The following is a 25,435-nucleotide window of genomic DNA, read 5'->3' as shown; positions in this document are numbered from 1 at the left end:
AAACTAATCAAAATGATTTAAAAACTTTGAGTTTTAATGATAAGGACAAAATAAAGGGTAAAGTGAATGGTACCAAGACTGACTTTTTAGTGTAAAAGTATGATTTTTCGTTAAAGTAAACAGTACCAGCAGTTTTTCGTTAAATTCCCAAGAAACAACCCGTTTAGCCCGGTTTTTTTTATTGGGTTGTGTCACGTGCAGACACAGGTGTTGAATTTTGTTCCGATTATCTCCTTCTTCAAAGCCCTCTCTCCCTCTGGGGTTCCCATTCCCGCCCTTTCAAGAATTGGAATTCTCCCCCAATCTCAAAACCCTAATTCCCAAAAATGGAGATCACAGAAGAACAAAGAAGACGAGCCGAAGCGAATCGATTAGCAGCACTAGCGAAACGCAAAGCGCTGATCGAATCCGAATCCTCCAATCTTCAACAACAGCAGCAAAACCCATGGTCACTCTTCAAGTGCCGAAAGATTTCTCCCGACCTCACCCCAAGCTCCACGCATTGCATCCCCGATCCGAGACCCGAAATTTCCCGGGTCAAACCTGTTCCGGATATCCAATTTCCAGCGAGGTTCCTGGTCAGGCTTGAAATCTGCTCCCCGGACTCCTTCTCAGCCACCCCAGTTGCCGTAAAAGGGTTTGCATTTCCGGGGCAGGAGGAGTGCTTAAGGAGACTAAGTGATTGCTTGGCTAATGTAAGTAGTTTAAGTGGGTTTTTGTTGTTTTAATTTTGTGCGGTGAGAAAAAAATGGTTGAACAAATAGGAAAGAAAGGAAATTGAATTCTGGGTTTTGTGAATTTTGGTGGTTTGGTTTCCAAAATAGCTTATTTCTAGGCTTCGAAAGGTATTTGTTTGGGTGGCAGAAATGAACATAGAGAAAGGAAATTGAATAAAAGTTTTCTGATTTTCAGTGGTTTCGTTTCGAAAAAAGGCTAAATTTTTTAGTGCATTGAGATTGTTTCTTTCTTATAAAACTATTACTATCGGTATTCAGTACTTGTAAAGCTACTTCAATAAGAAAATCATAATATTCAAACGTATTGCAATTGTTAGTGAGGATTTTGTGTTTAAATTGTGGTGTTATGGAATTGTCTTAGGTCATGCCATCCCATTACACGCAAAATCATGGTGGTGGAAAGGCCGGTGTTTATAAGCTGAGTGATTACAGTGCGGTCTTGAAATGTCTAAGAAGCAGCAAGAGCATTGACACCGAAGAGATACCTTGGGGCACTCTTAATGTTGTAGAGAGACTTTCACATTCTTTTGTTGCGGGAAAATGGATACCATGCAGGCCAGAACACTTGTCGGACGAAATGGTTGATGAGTTCATTGGGAAGCTACCGAAGAAGCTGTTAGATGCACTTTTGCCTTTCCAACATGAGGGTGTTAGATTTGGTTTGCAGAGAGGTGGACGATGTCTTATTGCAGACGAAATGGGCCTTGGAAAGACACTCCAGGTAGTTTTTTATTAAGTGATCTTAAATGCCTTTTGATTTTTATTCATGGTGCTAGGTTTTGACTGCATACTGCCTTTTGGGTGCATTGAGTCAGCACTGAGACAGTGCAGTGTAGTTTTATTGAGTGTGAGTGCTAGAACGCTGCTTTTGATAACATCTGCAATATTATTTAGCTTTTTCACAACCGTGCACATTAAGTGACTCCGCGCGCGCGCGCACACACACACACACACAGAACTTTGTATTATACACAAACAGGTGTATCTCCTGCACTTTAATTTTTATTTTTCTCCTATTGCCCCCTAAAGTTGCCGTGAGTAAATGACATTTAATATGCTAACAATTTTCCACCCAGGCTATTGCTATTGCAAGCTGTTTCATGCATGAAGGTTCCATACTTGTTGTTTGCCCTGCCATTTTGCGTTACTCTTGGGCAGAAGAACTAGAGCGGTGGCTTCCGTTTTGCTTGCCAGCTGACATCCATCTAGGTACATACTTTAGCTGTTCCCAATTTACTTTTGTTCAATTTATGTGTGTGTGTGTGTGTATATATATTATAGATTTACTTCTAAAACATGAATGGATTCTCACATGGTCTTGTGACTCCAGTATTTGGTCATGAAAACAATCCTGCCAATTTAAAGAGATGGCCCAGAGTTGTGGTTATTTCTTACACAATGCTCCACCGGTTGCATAAGAGCATGCTTGAACGAGAATGGGCTCTCTTAGTTGTTGATGAATCCCACCACGTACGATGTACCAAGAAATCATCAGAACCTAGAGAGGTAAAGCATGTTTCTTATCATGCCAACTATCAATGGTTACAAGGACTCTTATAACACCTGGTTTAATGATAAATTGGTCGTATAAGGTGCTCCAAGATTTAAAGTTTCTTATTATTGTTGCCTGTACCATATAACGCTAGCCTCTCTACGCTGGAAATTAAAATTAATAATTTATGAATTTTCTATCTTTTGAGGTCTTTGGTTTTGGATGGTAATTTGGGTGTTATACACTCAATGTAAGGGAAAAAAATTTTCTTTGCTTGTTTCTGCATATTTTTGTCATCAATTCTATGGACTGGCAGCTTAAAGATGCTAGTATGAACAAAAATTGTAATACGAGGAATACTGCTTTCATTCAAATTTAGTCTCCTAGATTGCTTTTTGTGAATATTCATAGTAATTAGTTAAGTATAATATACTTGCAGGAATCTTTTACTATATGCTAATTAAATCTTGTGTATTTACAGATAAAAACTGTTCTTGACATTGCAACAAGGGTCAAGCGCATAGTTTTACTATCTGGAACACCTTCTTTGTCAAGGTTGTAGCATGGGACTTTGAAGAAATTGGCAGCATTGTCTGCAGTTCTGTATTATTTTTGTATTTCTCTCTAGTTAACCACTCTTTAGTCTGTTCTAATGTCACATTTTGTATATCTTCCTAGGTGATCATAGGCCGTATGACATTTTTCATCAGATAGATATGTTATGGTAAGTTCTCTTCACACTGTTATATCTCTATCAACCGGCTTGCTTCGCTCTCGGTTTATTGGTTACTTTACATCTTGCTTTTTTTTTTCTTTTTCATAGGCCTGGTTTGCTGGGAAAAGACAAGTATGACTTTGCCAAAACTTACTGTGATGTCAAATATATCCACGGTGTTCAAGGGAAAACCTTTCAGGTAATATTGAAGATCATATAATTATATTGATTTGTTGAAAATTATCCTCTTTGTGCTGCCACGTTTTTAAACATGATCAGAATTTCATGCTTCTTGGCCATGGCCTAAAAGGCCTTTCCATTTTGTTCTGAAAAGCCTTGTGGTTGACTATTTCAGATGTTATTTCTTCTTGTGGAGAAATTAAACTTACTGTCAACCCGTATCTATATATTTACCTATACATTTTGCAGTTGTGCTAGCACCTTTTATTAGCATCAGTTTTTTCTAAAACGATTTACTGTGACAAAGGAAAGTTTTGAGATACTCCATGGGATTGTGCTGCAGGATTTCTCTAAGGGCACTCGTTTGGAGGAGTTGAACATGTTACTGAAGCAAACGGTTATGGTGTGCTCTTGTTCTTTATATTATCTTTAAGATGTATATGTCCTCTCTTTGAACTCCATGTATGTTTAAAGTTAACTTACATGTTGTTCTAGTGACCAAGGTGTTTCTGCTGTTTTAACATGGTTGGGACTTTGTAATACTTTTTTACCCTTGGTTATTCTTGTTCAAATCTCAATTTTTTAATTGCACACTTAATTGTAGATAAGACGCTTGAAGGAACATGTCCTGGTTCAGCTACCACCCAAACGCCGGCAGATTATACAAGTAGTACTGAAGAAATCAGATATAGCTTCAGCAATGGCTGCTGTCAAGGTGGGAAGAAGTGCCACTAAGAATGCATATTCAGAAAATTTGGATGAACCAAATGGTAATTTGAATATTTTCTGCATTCGAATATGTGCATGCAACCAAAGGGTCATGTATTTTCTTTTATTTCCTGCCCCTTGATGGTTTGGTGGAGAAGCCATTTCGAGAAAAAATTCGTGCAGCTAGTGTTATTATTTATCTGCCTATACTCATTTTTCTTTTTCTTTTACCCTATTGCTTTTAGATAGTGAGGGTTGCTGCAGATCAGGGCAACTTTCCTACCAAGAATTAGGTATTGCAAAGCTAACCGGGTTTCGGGAATGGCTCTCCTTTCATCCACTCATTGGAGAATCAGATGGTGTTGCAAACTTGGAATCAGATTCCAGTTCTCACAAAATGTTAATATTTGCGCATCACCATAAAGTACTTGACGGATTACAGGTGAGATTTTCTCCAAAATTTGTGCTTGCTGTTCATCCTTTGAGAATGGTTGTATTTTAGTGATTAAAGTTGCTCAAGTGGGGTTACTTGGGTTTACTGCTTCAATCTAGGGCCATTGTGACCAGTTATTCAAAAGGTAGTGTGTGTTTAGTTATTTGAAGTTGAAAGGATAAAGTGGTGGACTATGATTGTAATGTTTATGAGTATTTCATTACCGTTGTCTAATTACTCGCCTGAACTCTGTCTTATTTCTGTTGGTATTTCATTATGGATTATCATGTTAATGGTTGGTGGCCATTGCTATTAATGTTTCTGTCCAATCAATTCCTCAATTTAGTCTTGTTTTGTTCTGAATTATCAGGAGTTCATATGCGAGAAAGGGATTACTTTTGTCCGAATTGATGGAAATACACTTGCCGCAGATAGGCAGGAAGCTGTACGATCATTCCAATTATCTACCGAGGTTCGTATATACTATACTATCATTTCCTCGGCAATTTTGCTTGATGTGCCTACAAACTAACCACACAAATATCCTTTCCACATTTTGAGTTGCACATTTTGCTGAGGTCACAGCCAAGAATCCTTTATTTTGCCCCATATATTTGTGTGTTTTGACTTATGTATTGTGTCAAATTTTCAGGTCAAGATTGCAATAATTGGTATTACTGCTGGAGGTGTTGGCCTTGATTTCTCATCAGCAAAGCATGTTGTGTTCTTGGAGCTGCCTCAGTCTCCATCGTTGATGCTTCAGGTTTAAACATTAAAAGCTAATTTCAGGCCCCATTGTTGAACTTCCTCTATTTTATATGTTATTGACTCTTTGATGCGCATGATTCTTCTGATTTGAAGGCTGAGGATAGAGCTCACAGGAGAGGGCAAACAAATGCAGTCAACATATACATATTTTGCGGAAAGGTGCTTGTTTCTTTTGTAATATAAAAGTTCTGTAAACGTATTCTTTATTTCCCTTTTACTGATGAGTATAACATGTTGTAGGATACTATAGACGAGTCACATTGGCAAAACTTGAACAAGAGTTTGCACCGTGTTTCATCTACAACGAACGGGAAGTATGATGCAATACAAGAGATACCGGTACTTTTCATTTTCGGAAGTTCCTTTCAACTCTAACTGGATTCTAAACCTCTTTACTATGTTCATATCGTTATTGTCCTAAAATGAAATACAGAACAAGTTGAGTACTAGGTTAATTTCAAAAAACGTAATACTTATCTAATCCTTATGCAGTCAGGTTTGGTTTCCATTCTGCCATAAGCAATGTAGGATTTGACTTCATATTTGGGTTTGGCAGGTCGAAGGTATTTCTTTCTTTGAGACGTCAGGTGGAGCTGATACTTGTGAAGATCATATATGGCAAAAGACAGCGGGTGATGAGGTCTCTGGAGAGTCAATAAAATTGCCTAACTTTGGCTGCTTAGCCAAAGATATGATACCGGCGTATGATAAATTAGTTGCAAACATTCTACATGGATCTGCACAGCACAATGATAGTGATGGAATTTCATCCCAAACGCACAGTAGTACCAAGGTAAAACCTAAGTGTATTAACTGCACCTCCTTCTCCTTTTAAGTATGAGAGTGAATTTTCGTCGTTTTGAGTTTTTATTTTTATTTTGTGTCATGATGTATACAACTTTATCGGTGAAATAGGCTCAAGTGGTTTCTGATTGCAATGGGGACAAGGGATGTTCAGAAGAGAACTTGGAAGGAGATGTTTCTACGAGCAGTGAAGACAAAGATGGACTTGAAAAGGCACATTCAAATTTTTCTTGACTCAAAAGAAAGAGATGACTTTTTCCTTTAAATTTATTGTCAAGGGAAGCAATTTTATAAGTAAGAATTTGCAGGAACACCAAAACAACTGTCAAGCAACCAAATCAAAGGACGCCGAACCAGTTCAGCCAATGGAAGCTAAAGAAAGTAGTACCAACCAAGTAGATGCTTTGCGATTTGAGGTAAAACTTGCAATCTGGTTAATAGATATGGTTTCAAACAATCAGATAGTGGACAGTCTTTCTTATTAGTTGATTTGTCTGTATTGATGCCCAAAAGTGTATGTGGCTTCATTTAGTTACTTCAGCATTACAGATGGTGGCAATTATACAAATAGTATTTGATCACAACTTTCTTTCTTGGATATTAGGTGAGCCAATACACTGGTAGAATCCACTTGTATTCTTGCATCTCAGGAGAGGATTCAAGACCAAGGCCACTTTTTGAGAATTTTAGACCAGAAGAAATCGAGGCATTGAATTCTACTGCTGCTGACAATATTAAAGGAACTTCTTTCAAATTTTTGAAGGAGAATCCAGGTTACTTGCATGCTCTTCTTGCATTCATGGAAGAATGGAAGAAACTGAGGCCCATCGAACAAAAAAAATTACTTGGAAAGCCTTTGCAGCTTCCTTTGACTATTGAGTTGTGCTACCTGTGCGAAGGCAATAACCACGACATCAGGGTATCTTTTTACAAATCTGAATTTTCATACTTTGTTGATATCCCTTTGTGGGAGTAAACTTGATCTCCTTTCTCTGTGCATTTAATGATAATACATATCAGTGTCTTTTCAGCAGTGTATTGTTATGCTTACAAATCATTTTATTTTCTAACAGGGACTACTGAAAGGTGGAAGCAAGCGCCGCTCTACACCTTTTGTTGAGATCAGCAAACCTTTACCATCAAACGCTGAGTGGAAAAAAGTCCACCTACGTAGTGGCTATGGAAAAAAGGAGAAGGAATACACTCAGGGTTTTACTCTGACTGATGATCCTCTGTGCAAACTCTGTCAATCACCATGCACGTAAGTTGTCCGTAGTTTATCTACATGTACTTGATGCATCTTGTTGTTTCAGACACTTACTTTACTTGATTTCAGGGGCCATAATGCCAAGACACCTGAATATTTTGAAGATCTGTTCTGCCAGCTTAGCTGCTACGAAGAATACCGCATCCGAACAAGTAACAGATCTCTTCGTCATGTAAGGACATGAAATATGTTACTTGAGATAATCAAAGTTCAGCACATTCTTCTCTTCTATTTTGATTTTATGCATGTGGCAAGACAACTTCAATAGAAACTTTTGGAGTATGTTTTTTTTCTTGAGCTTTGTCTCCTTTGATTTGCAGGAGCTTTTTCAACTGGAACGTGGTGTCTGCACAATTTGCCAATTAGATTGTCATAAACTTGTTGAGCACCTAAGACCGTTATCATTGGCAATGAGGAGGCAGTATATTGAAAAATTTGCGCCACGAGTGGGAACTCTGAAGAAACCGTAAGTTAGAAGAAATTGTCGTGCAACTAGTTAGAAGAAAATGTTTACCCGACAATTGTACCAACAATATCCCCGATTCCCTTGAACCAAAACACATTATCATTTGATGTCGTGCAGGCTTGATAGGCTTGTTAAGGATCCGAAAGAGGGCAATGCATGGCATGCAGACCACTTTGTTCCTGTCTATCAAGGCGGAGGTATGTATTACTTCTTAGAAGACTTTCAAGAATTTGCTCTCCCCACAAATATTTGTACCACTGATTTTCCCAACCAACTTTCCGATGATTTAAACTACACTAATTCATAATATTATTGATTAGTGTTTTGTTCACGTAATAAATGGAGTTACAACTTGTTTCATTCCGCTGATTTGGTGATGTTTCTCATATCATACCTGTTGAAAAACAGTGTGATCTTGTCATTGAATGTTAAGAAAAGTAGTTAAAACATACCTTAAAATGCTGGTCTTCATACTCTTGTTTTCACTTGTGGAGGTATACCACATCGTTCTTGAAGATCCCTTCTTTTGGTTTCGAAGCACAAATACTTTATTTTCCAATTTATGTGCGTGGTTAGAATTTAAGCTTTGGTTTTCAAAGTCTTATATTGTTCAAAACTTGTGTAGGTGAATGTAGGCTCGAGAACATGAGAACACTTTGTGTGGCCTGTCATCGCGACGTTACTAAAGCACAATGTGCTGAACGGCTGTCAACAAGGATCCGGGCTAAGAAAAAACTGAAAGCAATCATGAACGACATTAAAGAGAAAGCTACGGAGACTAATCTAGCGGTATGTTCTGAAACCGGTGGTATTTTTTCTATTTTCCTAACGTGCTCTTCGGTAAGAATACTAGTAATAAGGACGCAACTGTTCATTTCCTTGTGCCTGAACTACATTAAAGTTCATTTAGATTGAATTTGCAAATTTGACGTCACGTTAACTGATTTTGTTAGGGCCCGGAACATATAGAGATTATGCAAGAGGATGCAACTGAGGATGAGCTTTTCGTCAAGGTTCCCGGGAGCGCCTACTCATTGGAAAATCGCTTGGATGCTACAACTACAGGCGAAGACTTGGACGAGCCCTCCAGTAGCAACAAGGTTCCAACGGTAGATACCCATCTGTTAGGAGTATAATTCATGTATTTTTTCTTCGTATAGCGAATATTTTGATTTTTTGAGAACCTTTTGATGTCTAGGACTCAATTTCTGGACTTCAGACCGTTTAAGTTGAAGCTGCAGATTTAGGTAGTTTTAGTTGCCTTGTACTTGTCGTCGGCCGGCTGTATACGATACAAGCATTTCCACTGGAAATATAAAGCAATATTTGTACATGTATAAAAGATTCAAACTTTTTGGTTTAATTTTTAGGTTTTTTTTCCTTGGTTTGATTGAATTGTGCCGGGGAGGAGAAACTAAAGGACCAGTGAGTCAGTGACTCCGAGAGACTCATTCTTCTCTAAAAAAAACCCTACATTTTTGTTACTGGCTTTAAAAACTATAAACCCTACGTTTTTGTACTTTCTTGTTCTTTTTTTTCTTTTTTTTGCCAAAGCACCTCGAAGGTTCGACTAATCCCAGGTGGGGTCTGGCAAGACTAAAGTAATTTCAGCCCACTCTTGATTTCAATCAAATGACACACGTTCTTTCAAAGTTTTCTAATAGTTGAGTTCCGTAATCCATACCTAAAAATCAAGAACCAGATCGAATACCGAGAACTCGCTGATCCAATTCCCTTATTCCTATGTTTTCCGATGCTTTACTTCTCTCATTCATGTTAAGTAAACATGGTAGAATGTGTAAGTGAGGATAGTGCTATTTGACATAACAAGAAAAAACCGAACACAGAAGTATCCTTTATTGTTCAAACTGTCAATTCTGTATACATAGAGGCAAACAATTTAGTCTGCTTGGTGTTCTAAACATGTGTGTGTGATCTGTTGCCATTCAACAGTCTGATATGGCCAACAAAGATACAGGTTTTCGATAAGTTAAAAAGTTTCGTAATTTATTTCTTTCGCTTAACTCGCTCAACACCAAAGAGTTTTTAACCCTTTGCCGGCAATGCCTAATATAAATCCCGTAGCTGTTTCAAAATTTCGGATTGAATGTTCCAACTCGAAAATGAAGCCAGAATGCCAAAGAAACAAAATTCAGTATGCACACACACATACACAACTAAGATGTCATCTGTCGTAAGGATAACTCTTCGGTGCATGAGCTCATACCTCATCGATGTCAGGGGTCCCAGTGGAAAAGAAGTCTTCTGCTCTATCGATGAAGCTGATCGGAAATCTAGAGTGCAACATCACGGAGGAAGTGTCCGAAACTGGAAGATTATCCTTCTCAGCCGTCTCTCCGGGACTCTTCGTTGCTTTACTTTCCCTATGGCTTTTCATCTTGCCGCCAATTCTCAAGCTGTTTCCTGAAGCACCACCCTTCACTGAAGAAAGCCTAGTGCTTATAGTGCTCTTGGCATTGTTGCGCCCGGATCTTAGGGGAACACTATCTGCTTGGGAATTGTCCAAGTTTGAATTCGATTTAACTGACGGCAAGACATTTCTACAAGATCGTAACAATGAGAGTAACATATCCGTACTGATTTCCTGTTGAACAACACCCTTGTTCTGCTCACACCCATAACAGGCAGCAACCAGTGTACCAGCCAAGATTGGCATCAACTCAGGGTCACTGAAGAATACGAACGGTAGATCACATACCTGGCCACACACAGCTAAGTAATTAGATTTTACCAATAAAATTTGAAGATATAAGAAATTTGAAGGCAAAGACTTCACTGACCTTGTGAATGATGGTAGGACTCTTTCCCCAGCGAAGGACAGCCTGATTTCCGAGATGGAACAACGCAAAATGGCCAAGGAGCAAAAGAGATTCCAGTAGAAGAAACCCCACCTGAGACACAAAACATCGTACAAAGGTACATGGATTGTTTAGCTCAACTTTGAGCAAATACAAGTAAAACAAACAAATGTAAGAATTAAACCGAAAAGTGGCATGGATTTATAACCTGATCATTAGCTGCTTTCCACTTGCTGGTGCAATGCGAAAGAAGGAAACTCATCAAGTGGAAAAATTCCATTTTCAGGTCTGGCCTAGCCTGCAAGAAAAGTCACAAAGAGTGCAAGAAGGGTAAGCTCACCGCACGATAGTTTCAGAATGAAAATTAAAAAATGAGCATACTATCTAAAAAATCACAATGAAAAAGTAAAATGGCCTTACTAGCATTCTCTGCATGAATTTAAGATCCAAAAGAGCCAAATTATTCAACACCTTCAGTACTCCAGTTGCCACATCTTCAAAATTAGAGGGAAGGGCATCTGAGGTCTGAAATAGAATAGAGATCATCTTAGGATTCAGCAGAATTATATGTCACGAGCAAGATACCATCAGTAAAAAGCACTGCAAACAGATAAGCATATAGCTCGTTTGGATGTGCTTTTAAAATGACTGAAAACACTTTTGGTGAACATGTTTTAGAATTAATTCTAAGTAAAAATGCAAGTAAATCTTGGAAAAGCACTTAAAGTGCTTCCTGGAAGAAGCACATAATTGGTGCTTCTTGCAAAAAGAACTTTAAGTGCTTTTGGAATCCAAAAACATTTTCTCTAAAATCGCTTTTAGTCATTTTAAAAGCACATCCAAACCAGCTAATAGTCTTCCTTGATCTGTCAACCCACCACAACTCTTTTTTTTCACAGACACCAAACACAAACAGAACATTTGGCACTCAAACAAGATAAGAAAAGCACTAGCTATTAAAAGAGGCCAAAATGATAAGAGTGCCAATTTATTTATGTACTTTTTCTGAAAAATATGAAGAAATTGGAAGCACCAAGAAGTTACCTGTTCAGAAGCCAATCTATTGTTTGCCTGCAGTAGGACAGATGTCAACAGAGAAGGGAGGCTGACAAGCCCAGTCTCCGATACAGCAGAAAGAAGAAACGCTACCGGTTGCTCTGCACTCACAATGTTTTCATTCTTTTGTTCTGCACCGTTAACTACCAAGGGTTTCTCATCCCTTTGTGATGCTAAAGGCTCCATAATATCCACTACTGGAATCTTCTGGGGTTCATCTGGAACATCTGTGCTGATTGTGTTAGCATTCCTGCCTGCTACCAAACTACTAGACTGCTCTTTCTCACCATCCTTAATGGAGGATACTGACTCAGCAGACTTATTTATCGGACATGATTCATTTAATGGACTTTCCTCGGGTACATCTAGTAGATGTACAGCTTTCCCACCATTGACGAAAGAGAATGGAGGTCTAGAATCTCCCAAGGACTGAGTGATAGGAAGAAATTCAATGCTGTCACCCTCCGCAAATTTAGCCTCTTCACATCCATTTCCTACCATTGTTTCAATAGGCACAGATTCCCAATTGATAGAGCCATTGATTTCAGATCTGGAAGTTAAAACGACCAACAAATTTATACTTAAGAGAATTGAAGATGGAAATGGAGACCCTTCCACCTGGGGCCGATCATAAAGTGCAAAGAGATCTCGCAGCCGTTGAATAACTTGGTAGGCAATCAACAGCTCAAGCAAGCCATCCCGCATTTGGAGCTGTCGTTCATCAGAACTTATATGACTGATGATTGTTGTCACAGTCCATAAATAACCATCCAGAACCTCAGACATCGATTCAAAATTTTCAGCTGAGGTTTTGCTTGATAGGGAATTAACATTAGCTGAAAGGTTCAATGATACTGCCATCTTTATGTAGCTCTCGAGAGCTGCTGCCAGCATCGGGATGATAGGAGGTAAGAGATTCTGTATGAGAAAATAACTCCTGTTTGCAGGCACTGATAACACCACCCTCAAAAGCTTTAAAAGGTGTATTGTCACTTGGCAGGCTTCAGGTTTTGATGTATGAGAAGCAGGTAAAGTAGAAGCTATGAAATCAAGCAAACCAGCTTGGCGGGAAGCCTGCAGTTCAGGCTCCTTTCCCTCCAAATACTATTTCCACAAAAAAGGAAATCAGGATCAGTGTAGAAGTCACCATAACCATTCCAAAGAGTAGAAACTTAAAAGCCAGTGTTCTGTCATATAACCATAAGGCATTTCCAAGCACACAGATTGATAAAATAGTATGACATAATAAACAACTTTTTTGGTAAGAAAAAATACTCACTAATCCCATGTTAAATGCAAAGTACCAAATTCAGGACCTTAGCATTCCTTATCTGGCTACACAGTATAAAAACTTGTAATTCTTGAACTAAATTACCTTGATCATTTCAGCAATTATTAACCCAATACTTGCAGCCCCTTCTTTTCTTGCCTGCCGGAGTGTTTTAAGTTCTTGAAGCCATCTTCCAATCTTTGCCCTTGCAGTTCCCACTGCCGTTCTGTATCCAATGCCAGCATTTTCAGCACCAGCAGGAGGCTCGGGAAAATCATATTTTAGAGCCATAAGTCTTTGCCGAATTCTTTTGATTCTCCGCTTCATTGAATGTTGTGCTGTAACATTGCTTGCCACAAGAGTAGAACCTCCTAAGCCTGAGAAGTTGGTCCCTTGATACTCCTCACCATTGTTGACCGATGAAGATCTTCCCTGACCCTCCTTGTTCAGAGTTCGGCGGAATAAAGGCGAAGATTGATCCCTGAAATCCATAGAAGCTCTCTCTCGTATCTGCTCCAGGTAAAACTTTCGGCGTTGCTCACTTTCACTAAGTCTCTCAGCCAATTTCTGGGCCAAAAGTTCAGCCTCTTCCTGCTGAGCTTTGGCTCTTTCCTCCTTCCTACGAAGTTGTTCCATGGCCCTTGCTTCACGGGCTGCACTTGAAGCTTTGCGTTCCTCTTCTCTTCTAACTAGAGCCTCTTCCTTTCTTTTCTGTGTCTCAGCAAGACGCTGCAACTTTTCAGCTTCAATAAGTTTCCTCCGTTCTAAAACAGCTTCTTCTCTTGCCATATCCTCTTTCTGTTTAGTTCTTATCACTTGAAGTTTTTCAGCTCTCCTCAACTCTGAATCATGAAGCTTCTGGCGCAAACTAAGTTTTTTATTTTCTTCATTTAAGGAAGTTATGAAACGAACCTCATTAACTTTACTGCTTTCATCACCAGCTCTCTTTACAACTTGAGCCAGAAAAGCTTCGTGGCGAGACTCACTGCGTTGATGACGAGCATATATTCCCTCACGTAACTTCATGTTGCGAACAACGTGAAATGCACTAGCTCGATACACCTTTTCTGAATTGCGATGAAGTTTTTGAGCTCTCTCATTATCTAGCTCACTTTTAATTCTCAGAGCACGAGCATGCTTTTCTTCTGCTTCTCTCTTCAGATCAAGAGCAGTTTTCTTCTTCTTCTCAGGAGACATTAGTTTATAATGCAGCATACGTGCACGGTCAGCACTCTTCCTCCTCATTCCAGGTGAACGTGAAACACGAGAAGAGACACGGGAAGGAGAGGAAAGTACGTTCTCCCAGTTCCTCTTCTCTTTCCAAGCATCCATAGATTTCCATGGAGCTGAGTTCCTCTTTTCTTTATCTTTCTCAAATAGAGGAATTTCCTTTTTGGATTGATCCGTCAATCTAGGGAATTTTTCAACACCACCTTCTGTTGACCATTTATCTTTCTTAGGGAGCAGCCTCTCGGCTTCGGATCCAAACTGTTTGCTCTTAGTCTTTCCAGCAGCAGAAGTATCCCTAGGAGGCAGCCTAGATGCATTAACAACAGAGGAAGATGCATTATGAGAGGCACGTGCACTTTGTACCAAGTTTGTTTTGCTCGAACAGCTTGACTCAGTATTGCCTTTTCCTCCATTTATGTCAGCTTCAGCAAGATCCGAACCTCCATTCTGCTTTCCTGACTTCTTTATTGAATCTTTAGTATTAAATTTCCCATCACTTATGGCAGATAACTTATTCAGCTTATCAACACATCGGAGATTTAGGTACTGAGGCCCCAAAAGTTTATCATCGGTAGTTGCACACAAGCTAGCTCTTTCTTGTTGAATTTTCTTAAACGCCTCAAGAGATGACGATAGTATTTCTGCTTTGTGTGCTGAAGTTGTCATTCTTCTAACCTGCATGCAGCAATGACCAAACAGTTATATTAGAAGTTGATTTGTCACATTGTAAGAAGTATATGAGAGCTAGCTTACCTCCCATGAGAGAGCATGCGGCCTACGGTGGTCGCTCTTCAAGGTAATGGGCACACCATCAATTATCTGGGATGACGACCTTTTTATTTCCTCAAAGTCTTCCACTCTAGTGCTTAGATCTCGAAAATCAGAGGCAGCCTCTTCAAGAACAAGAATTGCCTCTTTCATCTGCTCTACATCGCATTCTAGTTCGCAAAGAAGATAAAGTTCATCCACAGCCCTGTTAAGATTCTCAAAAAGAAAGCACCAAAGCCGCTGCCTAAACCTTTCTTTGCTTTCATCTGTGTCACATTCTCCAAGGGCACTCATATTTTGTGAGTTTGACATATCATGTATCATACCACATTGTGTACCCTCATGGTCCTCATCGGAGGCTGTGTAAGTAGACACCTCAGAAATTCCATGATCCCCCTTTGGTGGAATTAACCCTTTATCTTCGGAAACATGAACTTCAATTGAATCCCCAGTTATCACTGATACTTCAGGAATTTCATGGTCACCTACCTCAGGTAGAACAACAGGTGTCTGACATTTCTCCACCGTCGCAGCCTCTTCACCAGCTAAAGGACTGGCACTTAAACTATCATCAGCTACTACTTCAACGTGTTCAGTATCTATATCCTTGCAATTCGAAGTACTGTTATCAAAATCAAGCTTTTTTTCATTCAAAATTGGCTCTTCAGCCTTTTCAGAAGAGATTATATTCACCTCCTTACATTTATCTTCACATAATTGATCCTTCGCATCCACAGATTCTGCAACCAATGTGTTTTTTTGTAAATTTGTAGAGGAAACAAACTTATGACCATTCCCATGCTCACTCGAGACCACTAGATTATCATCTCCAATAGCACCAAACTTGATTTTGGCACCGACAAGGTTAGCACAAGGGAGTGCCAAACCATCACCCTCAAGATCCCCCCACCTGATTTTAGCAACTACTTCAGAGTTATCGTTTGCAGGGATTTTCTCAGCATCTATAGTTCCATCATCAGAATTTGTAACGAAGGAAGGAGGTGGCTTAGGACATCCAGTATCTTGCTTAATAACACAGATATCATGATAGGGAGCACCCGGTTTCTTTTCATTTGGGACAGCAATAGAATTTGCATCACTTCCCCGGCTATATACACCATAGTTTCCCGGTATCTTTGGAGGCTGGGATCTGCGCTTGTCCCGAGAATATCCACTGCTTTCACTTGTAGAGGTCCGACTACTCGAATGGTTAGAAGCATTTTTTCCAGAAAACCCCCCAACCCAACTCTGTAGAGAGAACTTTGAGCTACTTCTATTTTTCTACACAGGACACAAACAAGTTAAAAACCAAAATTTCAAAACACGTCAGTGACACTGGAATTGATCGATAACTATCCGGAAAAAACATATAAAATCTGCAACATTTCGGTTGATATCTATCTACCAGTAGAACGAAAATGTCACATCACATACGAACAACAACGCAATCGATTTCATCCTCCAATTTCCACTTACAGAGATAAAATCTGAGAAATACAATCTTGATATGCAAAGATAAACTTGGTAAATGGTAATTAGAGCAAACAGTTTCTGGGTTTCATGCATTTCAACGACTATAATCCAAAGATAATTGCTTTTAACCAATTAATTATCAGAAAAATAATCTCTACCAAATACAATAATCAAAATCCATCAAAATCTGCAACATTCCATTGATTGAAGAAAAATGAGCAAACAAATTGCACCTTTTTCACTTCGAACCATCCAGAGCCCTCATCATCTGCTGCTTCTCCACTGTTCTCCATTTCCCAATTGATCAAATCCCAATTAAATTCATCCCCAAATCAAAGAAAAGGATTTAATTCAAAGAAAAATTTGGGAAAGTTTGGAACTTTGATTGTTTTTGTTTGATGAGACAATTTGGGAAAGTGATTTTCGGTAGCATAAAGGGGGATGACAGCTCAGACGGAACAGAAACTCTGGGGAAATGGAATTTAGAAGGAAATTGGGAATGTGGAATTTTGACTTTTGTGTTGGAGATTGGCGAATTTGAATAAAAGATTTTTTTTTTTTTTATATATAATTTTTTGGTTTGGGGAACGGAGGGAAGAAGAAGAAGAGTGAGATGAGAGTCGGTGAGAGAGTGAGGAGTTGTGCAAACAAGTTAATTTACTGGTTTGCCCATGGAGTTCAAATGTACAATTGTGTTTGTTCCAATTTTTTATGTTCGACTATCGCCAACGAAGTTGAATCACATTATTATAACAAATGTATTATAAAACTTAGCTTATTTTTTGATGTATATATAACCGTTTGTTAAAAAACAGTAAACATAACCACTAGGATAATTAATTAATAATCTGAGTTTTATAATCAATTTGCTTAACAATTCAAATATGGATTTGAGGTAATTTAATCCAATAATGATTTGATTTGACATAGTATACCAAAATACACATAAGGAATCAGCAGAATTCTAAAACTACGAAACCAACTGGTTTCACACCGGGGAAACAACATCCGGAGCAACGACCCCAACAATTTGAAAGACATCTTGAGTACATATCGATGTATCCTATATGTACTCTAGTTTATTTGAAGTATTCTAATGGTGTAACACCGTCGACTTATTGGGAAAAATGAGGAAAATCACTTTGATCTCTTGTTTCGGAGAAATAAGTAATTTGAACTTCTGACCATTAATAATTAGTAAAACTTTGAATTTGCCTATTAATAACTAGCTGAATTGAATTATCCGGTGTATATATGATAATACCTACTGAACTTTCTTTAATTAGTAACATAAAGTGGTGTCGTATGATTAGCATTTGGGGTGTCATATGTGTTCTACATTAGCACACTAACATAATCCTTGACAAAATTAGACAACGTGTATAACATTGACACGTAGTGCATCCAAATCGGTTTCCAATGTGAGCATAGGAACATTAGGGTTCGAAATCCAAACATAATCAACTTCAATCAGTTCCAGTTCAATATATAATTGATGACACAACTGAATCATGTTCAAGAAGTAGGACAAAAACATTCATAATTTACTCTCTGAATTCACTGAATTGTATAGTAATTAATGCATCCTCTCTCTAAATGAAACCCACAAAAGACATGTTAAAAGTACTGCATGCAATGTGTGATGTTATTCGGTTTCACCTCCACCGAGCTACGCAAAATTTGCATTTACGAATGTATTACGTAGTTCAAAGGCAGCAAAGCCTCCATCTTCAGCCTCTCCCACCTTCTGATTGATCTGATTCCGGCGGAAGAAACCTCCTCGCAACGCTTTCGCTCAGAAAAATGGCGCGGACGTGGTGGTCGTCCTCGTAGTGTTTGGGAGAGAATGCAACACTCTCCAGCCTCAGTTACGAAATGCTCAACATCCTCGTCTTCATCATCGTCAACAGGCTCATCTGTGAAATCAGATGACTTCAAGTTGCAACTTGTTCTGCTACATTTTTTCGATTCCGGACTTCAACAGCTCCACAAAAACATCCACAACCTGGTCGTGTGACAGCCTATATCACCCTCGTACCTCTCAGGACGATCAGTATCACATGCATAAAAAAAAAAACTTAAAAATCCAGTTGGGGTGTTCATCTCTTGGAGATTAACTTGAAAGTCATTTCATAGTATTCGTTACTGGTAGTGTTCATATTTCACCGGTATTATATGTGAGGCGTTTGAGCATTGCAAGGACCTTTCCCCCTAGAACAAGAGGATCGGAATGACGCACCTCTGGTGTACCAGTTATCGTAAAAAGTAAGTAATTTAAATTTCCATTAGCTACTTAATCATCCATACAATATACTTCAACCCAGTGTAATAGCCATCATTTTATTTTATATTATTTTTCAAATGGAAAACATATTTCACAACTCACAAGCTTATACGTAGTGAAGATACAACACAGAATCTGAGTGCATTAACTTTAGCTTATAAAGGATATGTTTTAGTTAATGGAAGAACTACAAAAAGGGGTGTGTAGAGAGCACACAGATCCCTTGTTAAATTTTGTCATTTGATATTCTTCCATTCATCAAGTCCGAATGCCGAAAATTAGAAAAGCTTATGAGAAGTAAAAAGATGTGTGTAAATATCACACCCCTCACAAAATTAATAGATTTTGAGCATTAAATAGTTAATCTAAAAATACTCAAGAGTCGTGTTAATCTACCAACTCTTTAGCGCTACAAATATATTCTCGAAATGATGGCGGTGGGAACCAACCCCATGAATTAATGAAATGCCCTACCCTAAGAGAGATTTCGGCTAAGTTACACAATTAACAATCTAATTTGGTATCTTATTCGTCATCTACGAAATTTAAACCTAAGACCTCTTACTTCCAATTGAAGAGAAATATCACCAGACCGTAGTATCAAGTGACAATTTTCTTAGACTTATTATATTAAAATGTGCATTTTAATCAATTCAACTGACTAGTACTTACAAATTAAGCATGAACTTAAACGAACTTAGAAATATAGTTAGGGGATTACACTTGAAATTTAATATTTAATGAACATAAAATGATGAATATTACCACCAGTTAAGAGAAAAATCTTTGTAATGGATTACACGATGACCATTAATCCAATTTGGCCTATTTGTGCGGGTTTTCTAACAATAATTAATAACAGTAATATTCCGCCTAGTTTTGCACCTAATAATATCCACTGTAAAGACCATGGCTGCTTTCCAAAATGTCAAACCAAAAACCAAACTAAAGTTTCGGTTATTTAAAAAATGGAACCGAAATTTTTGGTATTGAGCTTTGTTTGTTAGGCCAATCTTTTTGGACTCTCTCAATTTAAGTGGCTTTGACTGCCAAAATTTAGTGTAATTTTTAAGTTAGTTGACGGTGTTAATTGAGTGCAAAATTTTTATGTAACTTCAAAATTTAAATGGCGTAATAAATAATATAAGTTCGAGTTGAAACTTGAAATAGAAAGTAGCTTGGAATTACAGAGAGATTACACAAGTTGCACGCAATCTTAACTTTTCACAGTCACATATATGAATAGGAAGCGCGAAAAAAGTAACGTACGTTTGAGATTCATTTAGAACAAACAAACGTATTTTCTGATAATTAAAAGCGTTTTTGACTATTTTGACATGTATAAGCTTTTTTAATAAAAAGTAGCACATGCCAAATACTTCATTAGGAAGCACTTGTGAATTTTTAATTAAAAAACAGTTTCATTACAGGCACTTATGAACAAAAATGCTTCTTAAGGGAATCAACCCCAAACAAACTCCCACTTTGGTCAAACCACGGTCAAAATCATAAAATACTAAAAACTTAAAAACATTCCCTAACAACAAAAGCAAAAACCTTTAGGAAAGGTATTCTCTTCAGATCACTTTCTCCTAATCCATCAAATTTGAGGATTTGGACTGTTGAAATTTGATCCAATGACTATAAACAAACAGGAGCCCACTTTAAAAGTTATAATGACTTTAACTGTTAGATCAAATTTCAACAATCCGGATTCCTGAACTTAGTGAATTAGGAGGAAGGAATCCGGAACCCTACACAAACTTTTATTGTAAGAGAACATTTGGTGTTGTTATCACTTTACATATGAGTAAAGATAAAGCCTCTCGAAGATAAGAAATCAACGATCAAGCTTTATTATATTAAGTGGAGTCCATTTTATGAATTCTACATCGATGTTGCGGTCAGTTTTGTATCAAATCTTTCGTTAACTCCAAATACTAAATATCTTTTCTTATAACCTTTTTCAAAACCTTCAAAGATCTCGTTTTACCACTTTTGACTTGAGCCTCTATCTCTCAAAAGATAAAAGTAAAATAAGAACTCACCTTCAACTTAAAAAACCTACCCTCCAGAATCCTGCTAATAAACAAAGATAAGCTCAACAGCCTCAACAGAGTGGGAGGAATATCTGCTAATAAAATTTGCACGCAAATCCAACCAAAAGTTCTCGCTTTCATCTCTAATTAATAATTAATAAATATGATTATACTCTGTAAGATCTTAACCTTTCCTCTAATTATTGTACTTAACTCTTTAATCTACTCCCATCAAATCATCTGTCTTTTCTTTGTCTTTTTGTCGACAGTACACCGCATCAGTGTGCCATAGCCTCACATGATATGAACAGTTCATATGCGGCTCAATCTAAAACTTTGGTAGACCCATCTCACCCAACGCGGTTTCCATTTCTTTGAATCGCCTGGCAATGCCGACATCTCCCATTGGGGACTGAGAAAGCTGGTTTGATTAGCTGAACAGCATTAAAGAATTGATTTGCATTTCCTTTGAGCTCGAGCTTCATTAATGGCGTTGTCGATGGTAAATTTTCAATCTTTGAGCTTGGTTTTGACATGGGTTTGATTTGTTTTGATCAAATATTATCTGGGTTGGTTCGTTTTAGTTCTTCACATACTGATTTATCCTTGAAATCTGAAGTCTCCAAGGAAAATCTGCTTTTGTTTGTGATAATTCTCAATTGGATTGCGTATATTTCTCTTGAATTTTGTTGGTGAAATGCCCTTCTTCATATATGTGTGTGTGTGCGCGCGCGCGTTATCCATTCGTTTCTCTTCACCTAATGCAACTTCAAATATTTGTGCCTTGCTTTTACAGCAGGCAACAACATTAATCCGAATAAAAGTTCATTTATGGCAATGCCACCATTGTAAAGCATATAAATATATATATATGTATGTATGTATGTATGCTATCCGGCATCCCCCAGTTTGGATTGGCTTAGTTCTTTGGTAGTGTTCTGATTCTCAAATATATGTATATACTCAAGAAATTGAAATTTCCAGTGATCTAATTATCACTGGATCTTCCTCGGAATCCGAAATCTTTACTCAAGAAATTACTTTCGTGTCCGAAAGATGATGCCTTTCTTTCTCTATTTGCAGTTTTTCAATGATACTTTTTTGCGTACGCTGATATTTTTATATGCTCTATAGAAGCTGAGAATCATGTCCCTTAGGAATATGTCAAGTGGCACGACACACTATCTGCTATGCTTCTCATTCAAAGGTTTATCTTTCTCCTGTTGCAGTTAATTTGAATTGACTGAGTTGGTGGCGGGACTACTGCAACTGAAATTCCAATGGAATTCCGTCTCTCCTTGGTCCTCTTTCTGGTTTCTCTCCCTGCAATTTTAGCTCAAGAATTTGGAAAAGCTAATAATGTTGAAAATGTTAAGGTTGTGGTTAACGGCATTTTATCTGTTGCACGAGTTGACAATAACTTTGTTTGTGCCACGATTGATTGGTGGAATAATGAAAAGTGCAACTACGGCCACTGTCCATGGGGACATTCATCCGCGTTAAATTTGGTAAGGACTTAGATATTATCTCTGTATGCGTTTGATTTTTTTTCTCTATATGTAAAATAGTAAGAAAAGAACTTAATGTGGTTTCCTTTTGTCCAGAACTTGTCTCATCCTTTGCTAGCCAAGTCAATCCAAGGTTTGTCTGTTCGTGTTAATTAGTTCGCATCCTTTACACTAGTTCTGAATCAGACTTTCATGTCATTTAGAACTAATGAATTAGAGTCTTCTAGTTTTATTTGTTAGAATAACATTTTATTAAGTTACTCTTTTATACTGGTGGTTTGATAGCTTTCGATCAGTTGAGAATCAGAATTGGAGGTTCCTTGGAAGACCAACTATTGTACAATGTTGGAAATTTGAAATATCCTTGCCATCCTTTCAGAAAGCTGGAGAATGGCTTGTTTGGATTTTCTAGAGGATGTTTAAATATGAGTAGATGGGATGAGTTGAACCAGTTTTTCAGCAAAACAAGGTAAGATTCTAGACTTCTAGTTATCAACTTTCCACCCCGACCAACCAAATATTTGAAGACAAGTAAGAAAAGCCGCGTCTTCTTCTGTGCTTACTTGTGGTTTGACCTATGATTTTTGTCTTACATTTTTAGGTCCATCGTCACATTTAGCTTGAATGCACTGTTGGGGAGGCACCACAAAGGCGGGGGAGTTTGGGTAGGAGAATGGGACTCTAGCAACGCTTATGATTTTATTAATTATACCGTCTCGAAGAGATACGAGATAGATTCATGGGAATTTGGTATGAACTATAGAAAAACCTCGTTTTCTTCCCTCTCATTTCGTTTTGCTTCACTGAGTTTTTGTTTATGTTGCTGTAGGAAATGAGCTCAGTGGAAGTGGTATTGGAGCTAGTGTTGGAGCTGGACAATATGGAAGAGATTTGATCAAGCTTAAACACATCATCAACCATTTGTACAATGAGTCCGTTGCTAAACCTGCACTTATGGCACCTGGAGGATTCTTTGACCAATCATGGTTTGCCAGGCTTCTTCAGGTTACTGGTTCTGGCACAGTCGATATCATCTCTCAGCATATCTACAATCTGGGTGCAGGTAACTTAGCATGTTAAACTTTTAATAAATGTGCAGTTTATAATTACATAATACGTGCTTAGATTGTATTTTATTCGATTGTCAGGTGTTGATCCCAAGTTGGTGAAAAAAATATTGAATCCCCATTACTTGAATCATGCATACGGGCTGTTCCATGATCTTGAACTAACTGTGAAAAAGAACGGTCCTTGGACTTCTATATGGGTTGGAGAAGCTGGAGGGGCCTACAACAGCGGTGGTCGTAATGTGTCTGACACATTTGTGAACAGCTTTTGGTAATAATCTTGGTTGCCACATTACTTGCAACATTGTGTCTTTTCCATCACGAGCTTTTGGTCGCAGAAGAGGAGCTATTCACCTTTGGTGTCTGTAATTTTGTTTAATCAACTAACTACAATTACTATTTACATGAACTTTAGGTACTTGGATCAGCTCGGAATGTCAGCAAGGCACAATACCAGAGTATATTGCAGGCAGTCTCTAGTTGGTGGGAACTACGGTCTTCTCAACAAAACATCTTTTGTTCCTAACCCTGATTACTATAGGTAAAGCATAGGCACGGGCGTATTTAAGAAGGATTTTCTTTTACTTGATATAAAGGGGTCCTGAATTTTGTTTTCTCCGATTTGTTATTCTGAATAGTGCACTTCTCTGGCATCGTCTTATGGGACAAGGAGTTCTTAGTGCTCACAACAACGGTTCAGCAGATTTACGCACTTATGCCCATTGTACAAGGGGAAGAGTAAGTCCAAGAAGCATTTCAACCTTTACGTAACAAGTGAATACATTGTTCTTTCTCTTAGTAGTTCATGATTATTTTTCGGTATTGTTGCAGGCCGGTATAACTCTACTCCTCATCAACTTGAGCAATGAGACTACTTTCATTGCCAATGATGAAAACATTTTGGACACCGATTTGGGTGCTCACACAAGAAACATTAGCAAAGAAAGTTATTTCAAGCGCGGCCTGAAGAGAACGGTGTCATGGGTAGGACGCAAAGCGTTAGATGAAGCAATTTGCAGAGAAGAGTACCATTTGACACCAAAAGATGGGGACCTCAGAAGCAAAACCATGATTCTCAACGGAGCGCCATTGGAGATCACCAAGGACGGAAACATCCCAGAATTGGAACCCGCTCGTGTTGACATGAAAGCTCCGTTAACAATCGCCCCGTTGTCCATCAAGTTTGTGGTGTTACCTTACTTCGATGCGCAAGCTTGTCTATGATTTTTGTGTGCTCAACCCAACCATGACTTACGTTTAATTTTAGGTAGCAGACACCTAAAAGTTGCAGGAATTTTTTAGGCAAATGGAAATTGTAATTTTGTGCAATAAAACAAGGCAAATAAGTACCTTCGTCATAAGTGATATTTTGTATTCTTTTTATGTTGTAATCTTTTCTGTTAAATTGAAAGAGTTTATAATAAGTTACTTGCGTTTATAATGGTTTTTTTTTTTAATGCTGCGGTATCATAATGCTCTAATCTAGTGGAATTTGGACATAGGTGCAAAAGGCTTGTGCATTGTTTTAGCCAACTAACTTAATTGACTGAAACTACTTTAATCGATCGAAAAGAGAATTCGAACTTGAATGCAAATGAGACGTACTAACATGACCAACTACCCGCTAACCCACAATTGGACAAAGAAATATTTTCCAATTATTTTTAAAATAAGCGAAGGGCTTTTAAGGCTAGAATTTATTCATGAAAAATAGATTAGAAACAACAAAAGAAATTGTTTTTATCACAAATCGTTCATGAAATTGAGTCATCCCATCAAGATGATCTTGAAATTAAAAATCGATCAATGCAGTCTTTGAAATTGAATGTCGCGAATCAGCGTGATCTTTCTATTACTTCTGTCAAAAATTCTATTTTATAATAAAACGACATGTTCATTTTAGAATAGATCTCCCTCTCTCTCTCTCTCTCCCCAATGGCGTCGCCTCCAACAAAAGCGGAGGTGCTGCGGCTGTTCTGGTCGCCACTCCGTACGGCAAGGCAGTTCTCCGACTACGTCAGAGAGTACACCAGCACCGCACCGCCGACGCCTCAAGTCCCTTTCCGAGCCGTCTCACCTCTCTTCAGCCTTTTGCGACGGCCAGGGCCAGCTGGACGTCGCTAAAAGGCAAGAACTCGTGTCCAAGCTCTACCACCACCCCCCCCCCCCCCAAAAGATGACCAGCATCATGGACCTCAAACATAAACCCATCAATTGAAAACTATTCATATCAATCCCGCACTGTCACGTGTCTTTCATTTATAATTAGCTTGAGATGCGGTTACGGTTTTCCTTCAGAAATTATTTTCTTCCATTGCGAGTTTGCAAAGCTCATTACTTTGTGTAGCTCT

General features: G+C 38.3%; 3 protein-coding genes across 3 annotated transcripts; 2 read left to right on the top strand and 1 right to left on the bottom strand.

Annotated features, from left to right (window-relative positions):
- Positions 1 to 250: 250 nt before the first annotated feature.
- On the top strand, positions 251 to 8,933 carry LOC103930986 (DNA annealing helicase and endonuclease ZRANB3). The gene is made up of 24 exons (XM_009340394.3): positions 251 to 695; positions 1,099 to 1,458; positions 1,814 to 1,946; positions 2,068 to 2,243; positions 2,711 to 2,784; positions 2,918 to 2,953; positions 3,053 to 3,143; positions 3,468 to 3,527; positions 3,729 to 3,894; positions 4,078 to 4,274; positions 4,636 to 4,737; positions 4,918 to 5,028; positions 5,127 to 5,192; positions 5,274 to 5,372; positions 5,590 to 5,826; positions 5,949 to 6,050; positions 6,146 to 6,253; positions 6,442 to 6,756; positions 6,911 to 7,098; positions 7,174 to 7,276; positions 7,425 to 7,570; positions 7,688 to 7,767; positions 8,196 to 8,359; positions 8,524 to 8,933. The coding sequence occupies exons 1-24, from the start codon at positions 327 to 329 to the stop codon at positions 8,704 to 8,706; spliced, it is 3,666 nt and encodes a 1,221-aa protein (XP_009338669.2). The 5' UTR covers positions 251 to 326; the 3' UTR covers positions 8,707 to 8,933.
- Positions 8,934 to 9,404: 471 nt separating this feature from the next.
- Positions 9,405 to 16,840, bottom strand: LOC103931827. Its single transcript, XM_048587716.1, has 8 exons — positions 16,420 to 16,840; positions 14,699 to 15,994; positions 12,821 to 14,620; positions 11,434 to 12,549; positions 10,810 to 10,914; positions 10,598 to 10,687; positions 10,372 to 10,482; positions 9,405 to 10,289 (listed from the first exon to the last, which is right to left on the bottom strand). The coding sequence occupies exons 1-8, from the start codon at positions 16,477 to 16,479 to the stop codon at positions 9,792 to 9,794; spliced, it is 5,076 nt and encodes a 1,691-aa protein (XP_048443673.1). The 5' UTR covers positions 16,480 to 16,840; the 3' UTR covers positions 9,405 to 9,791.
- Positions 16,841 to 20,817: 3,977 nt separating this feature from the next.
- LOC103930972 (heparanase-like protein 1) lies at positions 20,818 to 24,522 on the top strand. Its single transcript, XM_048588052.1, has 10 exons — positions 20,818 to 21,011; positions 21,739 to 22,017; positions 22,114 to 22,150; positions 22,303 to 22,486; positions 22,619 to 22,767; positions 22,847 to 23,080; positions 23,166 to 23,355; positions 23,500 to 23,625; positions 23,723 to 23,822; positions 23,916 to 24,522. The coding sequence occupies exons 2-10, from the start codon at positions 21,790 to 21,792 to the stop codon at positions 24,306 to 24,308; spliced, it is 1,641 nt and encodes a 546-aa protein (XP_048444009.1). The 5' UTR covers positions 20,818 to 21,011; positions 21,739 to 21,789; the 3' UTR covers positions 24,309 to 24,522.
- Positions 24,523 to 25,435: the final 913 nt, after the last annotated feature.

Source organism: the organism of the source record quoted next, unplaced genomic scaffold (genome assembly GCF_019419815.1).
Source record: "Pyrus x bretschneideri cultivar Hongxiangsu unplaced genomic scaffold, Pyrus_bretschneideri_v1 Contig27, whole genome shotgun sequence".
Classification (NCBI taxonomy): Eukaryota; Viridiplantae; Streptophyta; class Magnoliopsida; order Rosales; family Rosaceae; genus Pyrus; species Pyrus x bretschneideri.
The sequence above is the reverse complement of the archived record's forward strand: the minus strand, read 5'-3'. Positions and strand labels throughout refer to the sequence as shown.